The sequence below is a fragment of the Thamnophis elegans genome, chromosome 1 (assembly GCF_009769535.1).
Source record: "Thamnophis elegans isolate rThaEle1 chromosome 1, rThaEle1.pri, whole genome shotgun sequence".
Classification (NCBI taxonomy): domain Eukaryota; kingdom Metazoa; phylum Chordata; class Lepidosauria; order Squamata; family Colubridae; genus Thamnophis; species Thamnophis elegans.
Window position 1 is genome coordinate 61,051,181 of NC_045541.1, and position 12,016 is coordinate 61,063,196.

A 12,016-nucleotide genomic window follows, 5' to 3' on the forward strand; every position below is an offset into this window, starting at 1 on the left:
ACCCACAGAACCGGTAGTAAAAAAATTGAATTTCACCACTGAATACAGGGGATGTATTCAAAAGCAATTGTATTCATGGGAAGAAGAGGAGGAAGAGATGAAACTACAACTATTAGCTGGGTAATGTATTGTGCATTTTTATCTTCCCCACCATGCACATCAGAAATAGTCCAAGAATTACACTTGAGCTACATTGGCAAGAGTGGCAGCTTGACGGATGTCCTTGAATCTCCTCTATTCCAATGTAAGAAAAACAAGGCTTTTTTTTGTCATGAGGCAGAAAGCAGAAGCACACACATTCATGTGCATGCATGTGTGTATGTATGTTGAATCAATCGATTGATTGATTGTTGAATCAATTTTCCGGTCAGTTTTGACACCTGGCAATTACCTTGAACAGTCCCTGCAGGTTTCTTTGTCAAGTTTCAGAAATGATTTGGCCTTGCCTCCTTCCTGGGGTTGAGAGAAAGGGACTGGCTCAAGATTACTCAGCTGGTGTTTGTGCATAAGGCAGGACTCCTGGTCTCCTGGTTTCAAGCTCGGTAGCAATAGCAATAACTATTTACATTCTAGCAAATTAATCAATATTCTAAATATGACTACAACCAAAGAGGTCAATAGAATAGAACAAATGTTTTCATGAGCTAGTTAGAAATAATTTTGAATTCACAATGTCTGGTGTCATCATGGTGTAGATGTGACTTTGACCTAAGGATACTCCAAACTCTTCATCTTCTCTCCCATGAAAAAGCAGATGCAATTGGCTCTTAGTGTAAAAGTGACGTAAAACAGTGGGGAACCCTGATGAATTAAGGATAATTCTGATGCTCAGCTATGCCATGAGGTGCCCTATAACCTTCAAGACTTGTGTAATAATACGTCTTTGATCCATCGCCATGTCTATGTTGGTGTTTTGTCCATGTCCATTAATACTTTGATAGTACCAAAGAGTCAAAAGATTCTCCATTGGCCTTCTTAATGCCAGGCTGGCCAGTTTTAATCCAGCATATAGTGAACACACAGACTTGTTTTAGGCCATGCACACAGACTTAACTGAATGCATAACTTTATTAAATAAATGCTTTGTCATAAGAAAAGACAAAGATCAAAGAGTAACATAAATTATAAGTTGAATAAATAGTATACAGCAATCTTCACCTTTTAATAAAATGTGAGATTCTTTTTTTTAAGTACAAAATGCTAAACAGAGCATTACACTCCTCATCCATTGTCAGGTTTTGTTTTTTTCACAAACTGCATTTCCCCCCCACCGGTAAGAGTATGAATATTCTTGCTTACTGCAAAGGAAAACAAAAACAAAATAGCCACAGAAGTATGTATGTATGTATGTATGTATGTATGTATGTATGTATGTATGTATGTATGTATATATGTATGTATGTAAAGCTATTAAAAGCTACTGTAAAATGTGTAGTGAATAAATGGTGTAATGAAAAATAAAACCAGGCAGAATCTCGGAATCTTGTCGTTCACTGTGCTATCATGGGGTGTAATCATTGCATTGGAAGGGCTTAAAGGGGGGGGGGGCAAGGTTGCAAATGGAAGGACTCAAGTTTTGGGACATTAGCCAAGCAGCTCCTAACAAGAAGGTGGGGTGGGGTGGGGGCTGGGAACCTGGGTGACTGGCTAACTGCGTAAGTCATCTAGGCTCTGTTAAAAGTGAAAGAAGGAAGGAGAGAGGGATGAAGTGGAGAAATAGTGCAGTCCTCCTCTTTGAACTAGTGGTTTCAAAATACAACTGTCCACCACAGCACTGACAAAGGATCTCTGGCTGCAAATAGGTTTGGACTATTCTAGAAGCTGCCTGCCTTTGAATATTATCAGCTGCAGTGTGACTCTCTAGAGAAGGCCTCTCTGACTTCGATGCTTTCCAGATGCATTAGAACCCTAAGGTCTTGCCAGGGTGGCTTAGGCTTTGGAGAGTATTAAGGCACATCTGGAGACCCTTCAGGTTGGAGAAGGCTGTTGGAGGTCTAGGTGTGCTCCTAATCCCAACTGGCTGATGATGCTCTTGGAGTTCAGAATTGACTACCTTTGGTGTCTCCAAAGCCTCCTTCCCACTTGCATTCTTTATACTTCTGAAGGGAGTGTCCCCCACTGCTTTGTCTTTTATCATTTTTATTACCTCCTCTCACTGTGATTCACTCCTCTGATGGGAGGAGGGTCATGTTTTGGGGGGAGGGGGGAACGGGGGAGCCTTCTCCCTTTGGTCAAGGATAAAGATGGGATTCAAAGCAGCAGGATTGTTGGCCAAAGTGACTTGCTTCCCTTTTCCTCCACTTAGAGCAGGGCTGAACAAATTATTTTGGAACTTGGGCAGGAATCCTAGAAAGACCTTTCTTCCTTTTGCAGGAAAGAAAGAAAGAAAGAAAGAAATAAGAAAAAAAGAAAGAGAAAGAAAGAAAGGGGATCTTTACTCAGAAGCAACCGCCTGAAGCAATTTCATCTTCTTCCAAATGACTGGACTAGAAGGTAAAGGAGATTAGTAGGTGGAGAAAGAATAAAGGTTAATTCTAAGGATAGCTGCCCTCATGGTGAAGAGCCCCCTCCCCAAATTTGCTTTATTCACCTTTCCTAGAATAAAAGAATCAAAGCTTGCAGGGATGGCTTAGAAAAGGAGCTTTGTTGCATTTCTAGTGAGATTTTAAGTGCTGAGGCAAGAAATCCAGTGAAGATTTCTATGTGTTGAAGTCTACCCTAGTGACTTATCCTCCAGGCTGTTTACCGTAAATCAAGATTAAATAATACAGATGTAAGGGAAGTTCTACTGTAACTAACATACTTGGGTTGATTTCTCTTTCTTATCTCAGTCAGCCAAATAATATAGTGAAGGGACTATCCTTGGAGGCAGTTGATGAGTGTCTGAAACAGTGGGGGCAGAAATATTGCATTGGGGCTGACAAGGGAACAGCTATATGGGGAAATGATTCCCACGAGTCACTTCCCTTGACAGTAGAATTAGTCTATGTGTCTCATGTGACCTTCCTCAAGCCTGTTTATGGAGGAAGAAAAGCTAGTATTATCTATGCAGGGTAATGTTTTCAAGTGTCAGGAAACAACAGATTCTTATCAAGGATGGAGGGAGAGGAGGAAAAGGAAATAACATTTCCTTTTCTGAGTTAAAGCTAGGGAAGGAAGGAAGAAGCATTTCAGTTACATTCTTTCGTCTTAGGCAATTTAGGATGAATTTGTATCTCAGACACTTAACAATACTTTTTCTTTCTAAATTAACGATTATTTCTCTTTCTAGGAAACTTAGGAAATTCAGTCATATAGTAGGATTCTTGACAGTCTTAGAAAGCTATTGCTGTCAGGATACTTTGGAAAGAGCTAAGCAAAATATATATATTATAGTAATAGAAACCCAGCATGATCTGTAAAATTGCCTCACTTACTTTTCTTATGTGCCTAGTACATCTCCCACTTTATGTTCTAGGCAGATGTACCTGCCAATGTATATACCTCTTTAATGCTAGCTTTACAGAAAGAGCTATTGATTTTAGAACCCTCAGGCTTTCTCTCTCTTAAAACAATCATGTGCATGGAGACAAATGCTCCAGTTAAGAGTCCCTGCCCTATAGAAAATTAAGAGACTTCAACCCATCCTTAGGCAGGGTCAGTTTCATTCAAAAGGGGACCAAACTCAACCTCCACCATTAAAATCTGAAGCTAGCAGATATGACATACATGAGAAGGACCATTCTGTTTCTCTAGTCTAGTCCAGTTATAATGGATGGAAGGCAAAGGGGTTTTCTAAATTTACTTCCCCTGGAAATGTCAGGCCATAGTAAAGGTAGGAATAATCATGGCAGCCATTGATCACTTGAAGGAATTCTAAGACAAATGACTCTTTCACAACATTGGGTCATCCCAGCTGGGAGGGAACGCTGGCCATTTTTCCAAAGAGACCCCTGACTGCCATTTGGCTATCGTTGGACAAGAAATTCTGTCCTCGGGGATTGAGAAGTCTGACGGGGATTGGATTTAACTCTTCCTAACTCCTCATAGAAGACCTGACAGAAAATCGAAATCCTACACAAATTTCTTGCTTGGGCATAAGTTACCACAGATGCTGTCAAAAACGTCCCTCAAGTTGCCAACAGCACAGATTCTCTTCCTCCTTTCACCATCACATTGATATGTACTCTTTTCATACATCACATACTTGGGACGGAGAAGTCCATTCGTACAATTTCTGGATTTGTTATGTAGACCAACCTTCTCCTACTTAATGCCATCCTAACAGGAGAGCTTTTCCCTGGAGGTTTTGTGGATCACTTTCCCAACACTTTTGAGAGTTGCCAAGTTGGAAAAGCTGGCACAGGAATTTTAAGACCTACGCTGTCATTACTTAGCATTAGTGATATCTAGCATCTTATCTATCATAGAATTTGAAAGGAAACTTATCCATTTGACTAATTATAGACCCAGCAGAATACCCAAGGGCTTCCTTAGAACAGAAGAGGGCAGAAACCATTCAACCAGCTACCAGCCCTGTGTAGATAGTAAACTTAGGCCTATTATGGGAAGGGGGGAAATACTTGGGTCCAGCTGTCACAGTAGCAAATATTTCAATCAAAAGTACAGTCCAACCACTTGTTTGTATGAAAGCTCATGGTAGGCTGAGCTGCAACTCTTAGAAGAATAGCTATGAAATCACGGCTGCCAAAGCCCAGGGAAGATGACAGATGGAGCACTTAGAGGTGACAATTTCTGGAAATAACAAATAATTGGATCAGATATCAAGACTTGGGACAAATGGATAGAGCTGAATTTTTCTTTCATGGTGTATAGTAACCAACAACTAATCAGACTTCAAACATGTATTGAAGAAATAAATGTTTGCATCCATCCTTGTAAGAAGAGGTTTTTGCCTTCTGCTTTCACAGTGAGGCCAAATATCCCAATTTTCTTGTCAATTCCCATATCCCTGTTAAAGCCAGATATTCATTAGCTTTCCAATGTAGTTTTGGAACCTAGTTGAATATTAGTGGTGAAGGAAGAGGAGCCGGGAAGCAAAACCCACCAGTGTCACTTGGATGTAATAGCCAATCCTGTCAGGAGGATTTCTTATTTCCTTTCATCTGTGTTAGCTGTGAGTATTGTGCATCATAGGTGTCCTTCTGGTTCTCCCATCAGTAGCACCCATTCTGGATGCTGGACACTTGTGGGCTTGCTGTTCCTGCTCCTAGGAAGCCAGCTTTTTTCCTCCATGCTTCTGATCAGTACTTGGCTTGGAAGTGCTTGCAGTCAGCCCCAGCAAGATCCTCAAGTCCTTTAGAGTCTTCTCTTGGAAGGGGAAATATATTCAGGACTGTCTTATATTGGCTAGTTAGATCAGGGTGGGCCAATATTTCTCGCTGGCTGCTATTTCAAGGATTAGTCCCACAATCAGAATGGGAGCTGTTCCTTCTTGTTTTTGCCTTGCCTTCCATTCATTGTTATGGGCAATGGGGGAACAACAACAACAACCTTGTTATGGCAGTGTCCATGGAAACATAACAACGAATTAAAGCAACAATTATAATTACAAAGAAATTAAAGGGCTTTAGTGGTCTGCCCAAGCCTGAATGCCAAAGCTGTTGAATCAATGGTCTCTGCAAGTGGTTGTGTGGGTTTGGTTTCTCTTCCTTTCCTGACAGGGTCCCTAGGTTTTTTCAGTGGGGCACTGTCAAAAATTAAATAGATACAGCTTCTCCCCAGGACAAATAACACATTAATGTAGTAGATCAAATCTTCACTGTTGAATTTCTGCTTACTAAGCAGCTGTTAGAGATGCTAGAAGTTTGGTTAGAAGAGAGAGGCAGGGGGAAAAAGGGATAACTTCTTTCCAGCCAGTCACTCAAGTAGGCTTTCAAATAGTAGCAGCCTCTGCCCTACAGAGACTTATCTGAATGTTGTCGATATGGGGAAATGGTAAAACATTTCAGACAGATCACATTTACATTTCCAGTATGTGTAATTTTATGAATCATCAACTGGGCTCTTGGAATTTTCATTGTAAAGGATATTTGGGATATCGTAGTGAAGAATCAGGTGTCCTTCCAGAGTTAAACAAAAAACAAAAAAAGCAAAGGGATCTTACTGATTTAGCCTGTCAGAAGGTGGAAATCCACAGGTGTGTTTATAGAAGCAACAAACATTTCAGGCTTTAAGTGCCTGCAAGATGTCTGGCAAACCATGTTTCAACTTGGGCACTGTTCCTGCAAATACACAACTCTGAAAACCTTTGACTTGTGCAAGTAGCCCTGAACAAGTTGCCGGGCCTTCGTGCACAATTAAAATCAAAGGGCTTTGCATGTCAGGAAATGGGATTGTTCAATTGAGAACAAAGAGTAAAAATCTGTGCACACATCTGTATTTACATAGGAAAGGACTATACAAGACACTTTAAATAATCAGGTCGAACCCTTTTGCTGTCCTGGGAAAGAAACCCACTGGGGACAGTAAGTTTTTAATTCTTAATTTTGCTTCATCCCACTATAGGATTCTGTTGTCATCTGACCTTTTGATTTTTAATAAAAGGGAAGTCATAGCGGGCAAGGGCACCAACATGCTTTTAGTCCTTGTAAGGGAAAAGAGAGAAGAGGTTCCAGAAATGAACATATTTTTTTAAAAAAGAAGAAGAAAGAAAGAAAGAAAAACGCCCTAATAGATAACAAGAGGTCTGCTTGTCCTAAGAGTTGTTTGCTTAAACTAAGTACTTTTTTAAAAAATTGGAAAGGCTTTAAACTGCCATATCAAAGAAAGGAGAAAAGAAATTATTATTCAAGTGCCTCTGAGAGCTTCCTAGGTCAGTGCTTCTCTGGGTGGCAGGCTACAGACAAGGGCAAGCATGGTGATCTATGAGCTTCTTGATGGCCCTGTTCCATGGAGGTGGTCATCATGGTGATCTTCCTTCCTTCCTTCCTTCCTTCCTTCCTTCCTTCCTTCCTTCCTTCCTTCCTTCCTTCCTTCCCTTCTGCCTTAATGGGTTGCCTTTTCTCCTTCAGTCTCTGTCATTGCCACTGAGAGAAGCTGATGACATATGCTGTAGATTCCGAGGTCCACAGTTCCTTAAATGAGATGAAAGGAATCAGTCTTTGGGGGCATCGTGAGGTGTGGGTGGGTGATGGGTGGGGAAGGGCTCTGGCAGAGAGAGAGGCAACCAGGATCTTCATTCTGTGTTTCCGCTGTCAAAATTGTGACACTGCAGGTCTCCAGCTACATAATCAGTTCCTGGCAGCTTCAATCCATACTTGTCCACACACCAGCACAGGCCACGTTTTCGGCCCCGAGATGGTTTGCACTAGAGAGAGGAAGGAAAAGGATCAACAGTGAGCAGCAGGATAGCCGGGCTGCCATTTCTAACACCTGATTCATCTTGCATGAAATTCACCTGAACTTTCAACTTATCATCAAACTATCAGGAGAGGAGGACAGAAATATAAATCCAGCTCATTACTTAGCCGAGCAGGATTGATCTTACAGAATATTCCCCCAAGGTCAGAAATTCATTTATTTGGGGCACAGGAGAAGGCTATGCAGTGCACTCCTGAGATGGTGGCTGGCCTCGTCTCTAGGGGGAAAACTATCCTATCTGGAACCAGGCATAAACAACAATTGAAGTGATTCTGGATCTAAAATGTAGCCTTCTCCTCATTGTTTTGTGGGGCTTCTATAGCTTTCCTACAACTGAACAAATTTAACTCCTGTCTCAGCTATAGCCTGTGATTCAAAGCTCCAAAATGGTGGTAGGACAAGAGGTTTCCCATTGGTGGAAACTCAAATCTGGTGTCTGGCTTGACAATGAAAAAAAATGGTGCAAATTTGTCCCTGCTCCTTAGCTGCAAAGCATACATTTTAATTTTGAATCCAGCAGGAAATAATACCTGTTTCCTTTTATAGAAACCTTTCCTGTCACAGTTGGGAAGATGAACAGCTCGAGGGATCATTCGCTGGCTGGATTTGAGCTCCTGTAATGATGCCTCCATTTGCCGACGGCAAGGGCCCTGGAGAAAGAGAAGCAACCACAGAAAAGTTGGTTAAGGAATACCAAGAAACTCAAGGCTAAAGTGGATGAACACAAGAGTTTTCGACTTTGAGTCAGATTAACTAGAATATACTCATGGGGACTCCAATCTTGACAATGGCTCAATTTACCTGAGTGTGAAGACTAATATTATTATTTATTTAAACATATTGGTCACCCAATTTCAGTGGCCTCTGGGCCACTTTTTACAAAACTGAAAAACAAACAAATAAATCAGCTAAAAACATAAAATCAGACTGACGCCAGACTAAAATGATCTGATAAACAACAAGATGAATCAAACAAAAGAGGTAAAGATATGTTTTAATTAGAATGTGTGGGAATTATATTAAGAACCTTAAAGCTATTAAATAATTATGTTGTGCTGATTACATAAAACTTGAAATTTGAAACTTGAAGATTTATATTGTTAATAGAAAATAGATGGAAAAGAAATGATAAAATGATAAATTGTTCATTTTTAAAGAGAAAGAAAATTTATATTTGTACATATTAAAAACTAGAAATGGGAAAATAGGAGAAAAAAAGTAATACGGCTAAAATAGGAAATAATGGAAATATAATGTAAAATGAATTATGTCTTTTGGTGGGAATGTTAAAGGGAGAATTCGTACAACACTGTTCACACATTTTTTTTTATTATGTAACAAAAATAAATAAAAAAACTTAAAAAACACACACAAAAAAAATACCAGAGACCATTGAAAAAATAATAAATCTCAGGCTTGGGGCCAAAACCAGGTTTTTAAAGCTTTCCAGAACCCCAGGAAAGAAGGTGTCATTTTTATCTGGGGGAAGTGAAGAACGTGCTCAGAGAACCGGTTGTTAAACCAGTAGAATCGTACAACTGCTTTTAATGCTGTCTCTCTTTATGTCCACCAACTCTAAGTCTGCCTCATTGTATTCCAAGCTCTTCTGGGTAATGGCCTCCACTCAAGGTAAAGGTAGCAGGAATATGAGAGGGAGAAAAGCAAGACAGAAAGATATGTAGACAAAGGAAGACTTAGAGGCCTTAGGAAGAATGGCTCTTACCAATTCGAATTCTGGTCTTAGTTCTGGAGCAGCAACTCGAGGGTGTGCAGTATTTTCTGCCCCACCCACAATCTTAGATAAAGTCAATTTCTTTTTGCGGTCTTTCTTCACTGCCTCTGCCTTTAGTTCGGAGTAGCGCCCAAACCCCTTGTTTCTGTACAATTTGGATGAATAGGTCTCCTCAGCCATCTCAGAAGTGGTTGGTTCTTCGTGCTCACGGGATTCCCTTTCTGGATGGGAAAAAAACAGAAAGAACATTTTCAATTTGTGTTTGGACTTGTTGCCATGTTCACCAATGCATTGGATTCCAAATGGCGGTTGTATGATTTGGGAATTCTGTAATTGTCATAAATATGCCGACTGCCGAGGACTCTAATTTTGATCACATGATCGTGGCGGTGCTGTAATAATTGTAAATGTGAGGATCGGTCCATAAATCATTTTTTTCAATGCTGCTGTAACTTCAAACAGTGGCTATGTGACTACTGGGCCTAATTCAAACCCATAGACAGAGATCTATGCACTCAACTTTGACAACAGAATTTTTGGGAGATATAGTTTAGATGAATAGTTTTGACAATAGATACAGTATAGACAATCATTTAGACAAACTATTTAAAATAAAGACAACTATTAGAGTCAGGACAAGTGCTTAATCATCTTCTGTGAGTCTGCCTATGGAGTTGCTGCTTCCGTTTCTCAGCCCTTCTCAATCTAGCATCAGGGACAAACTGCCTTTGATACTCCCCACTGCTCCATGCCTCAGGTGCCCCCTGGTGGCCAACCAGCCTCTCTGGTCCCTGTTCTGAGTCTGAACCCTGCCCAGGGTCCTCCACATCTTCCATGGCAGACTCATATGGTTCCTCGCTATCCGAGTCCATCAGCAGCTCAACCGGATCCTGCTGGGACGGAGACACACACACACACACACACACACACACACACACACACACACACACACACATTCTGCTCCATCCAGCAGTAGCTCTGACCTTGGAAGGCACCCTTAGATTATGGATAGGTTCCTTTCAGGATAGTGCTACCCCAACAAGAGGAAGCTCTGGAGTGCCCATTATATTTTGACTTCAATGGACATCCTCCAGCTGAATTTACCATTAGCGGGAGTAACGATAACTTTTATCAACGTTGTCTAGAAGTGTAAATTCTGACAAAGGGATTAAAAAATTGGACCATGAGAAATTTTTAAAGTCAATATTTCCTTTTTAGATCTCCCAAGACAAGCCTGAAATGCAAGTGAATAGCAACTTTTAACATGGATGGCATCCAAAAAAAGATCCTCTATCAAGTGTGTATTAGATAAAAGTATGCAAAAATAAAAAAGAGAAGCATTTTACTATTGGAAAAATATTTGCATTTAAAAACAAATGTGTGCGCACAAGTTCACATGTCTATGGAAAACTGCATTAATTTACATGGGTGTGTGTTTTTGTAGTGTGTGAAAGAGTATGAGTGGGAGAGAGGGAGAGAGGGAGAGAGAGAGAGAGAGAGAAAGGAAGGGAAGAAGGGAGGGAAAGTTAAGTAATAAAACCAACAAATTAACTTGACAGAGTTACCTGCCCCTATTCTGACTTTAGCTTACTGGCTTGCCCAAGAAGCTGATACAAGCCTCTTGCTAATCCTCAGTATTTGATCACTAAAAATACATTGCCACTTAAAAGGAATTTTACTTTTCTGAGTTTCATAGTCTAATTGGCAGTTGTTTCTTGTCCAGGTATTTGTTTTATTATATGTTTTTTCCTGGAGAGCAGTTCACGTTGGTGGTTTTTCCCATGCTGTTGTGGCAGTGAATTCCACAAATACAACCCACCTCTTAAATTTTGTACCTGATCCCTGCCAATATGATCTCTTTAATATAAGGTGACCAGATTTTCAGATTGGAAAAGAGGGACACCCTTGACCGGGGGGGGGGGGGGGGCTTGATTAAAAATTTTTTTTTTGTCAAAAGGTCACCCCAGGACCCTGAAACCAGAATAAATACGAATCTGTTGCCAAACAAAATTTTGATCACGTGACCATGAGGATGCTGCAACGGTCGCTAAGTGTGAAAAATGGTCGCAACGGTCACTAAGTGTGAAAAATGGTCGCAACGGTCGCTAAGTGTGAAAAATGGTCATCAGTCACTTTTTTCAATGCCATTGTAACTTTGGTCACTAAATGTTTTCCCCCTCCTCGAGACTCCTCACTTCTTCCTTCATTCCTCTTGCTTATCTACCTTCACCTTATCTGTCTTCTGCTCTTTCCCTCTCTTCCCTCCTCCCTCCTTCCATCCTCTTCTTTCCTCACTCACTCCCTTCCTCCTTTTTTCTCTTCCTTCCTCCTTCCATTCTTTATACGATATAAAATTCAATGAGGGTGAAACACACCAAATCTGGCAAAGCTGCCTTGCACCAACCTGGCCTGCCCATAGAATAGCAGCCACTTTGAGACACATAAACCTGGTCTGAACATATTGCATCACAAAGATTTGCAAAGATCACATTTGCAAAAAGGAACATTTCTTGTAGTAAATACATTTTATAAACAATTTAAAAGTAAAAATCCCCCCAAAATAATAAAAAAGGTATTCTATAAATAAAAGAAATCCTTAAAAACCATTGTTAAGTATTACACCAGCAATAATTTATACTGTCACCATTTCAAACTATCATCAGAAATACGAATCTGTTGCCAAACATCAACATTTTGATCGCGTAACCATGAGGATGCCACAACGGTCGCTAAGTGTGAAAATGGTCGCTAAGTGTGAAAAATGGTCATCAGTCACTTTTTTCAATGCCATTGTAATTTTGGTCACTAAACAGCCATGTTCCTGACTTAACAACCACCATGATTCACTTAACGTGGCAATAAAAGGTCGCAAAATCAGGCAAAAATCATTTAACAAACGTCTCCCTTACCAACAGAAATTGT

General features: G+C 40.4%; 1 protein-coding gene across 1 annotated transcript in view; it reads right to left on the bottom strand.

The window, feature by feature from the left end:
* Window positions 1-1,049: 1,049 nt before the first annotated feature.
* The window catches only part of IGFBP5 (insulin like growth factor binding protein 5), a 45,976-nt gene continuing 35,009 nt past the window's right edge, over window positions 1,050-12,016 (bottom strand). Inside the window, exons 2-4 of the mRNA XM_032217093.1 lie at window positions 9,086-9,315; window positions 7,893-8,012; window positions 1,050-7,309 (exon numbers count right to left, since the gene is read on the bottom strand). Coding sequence (XP_032072984.1) covers window positions 7,178-7,309; window positions 7,893-8,012; window positions 9,086-9,315 — 482 coding nt within the window. The 3' untranslated portion in view covers window positions 1,050-7,177. The remainder of the gene's footprint in view (window positions 7,310-7,892; window positions 8,013-9,085; window positions 9,316-12,016) is intronic.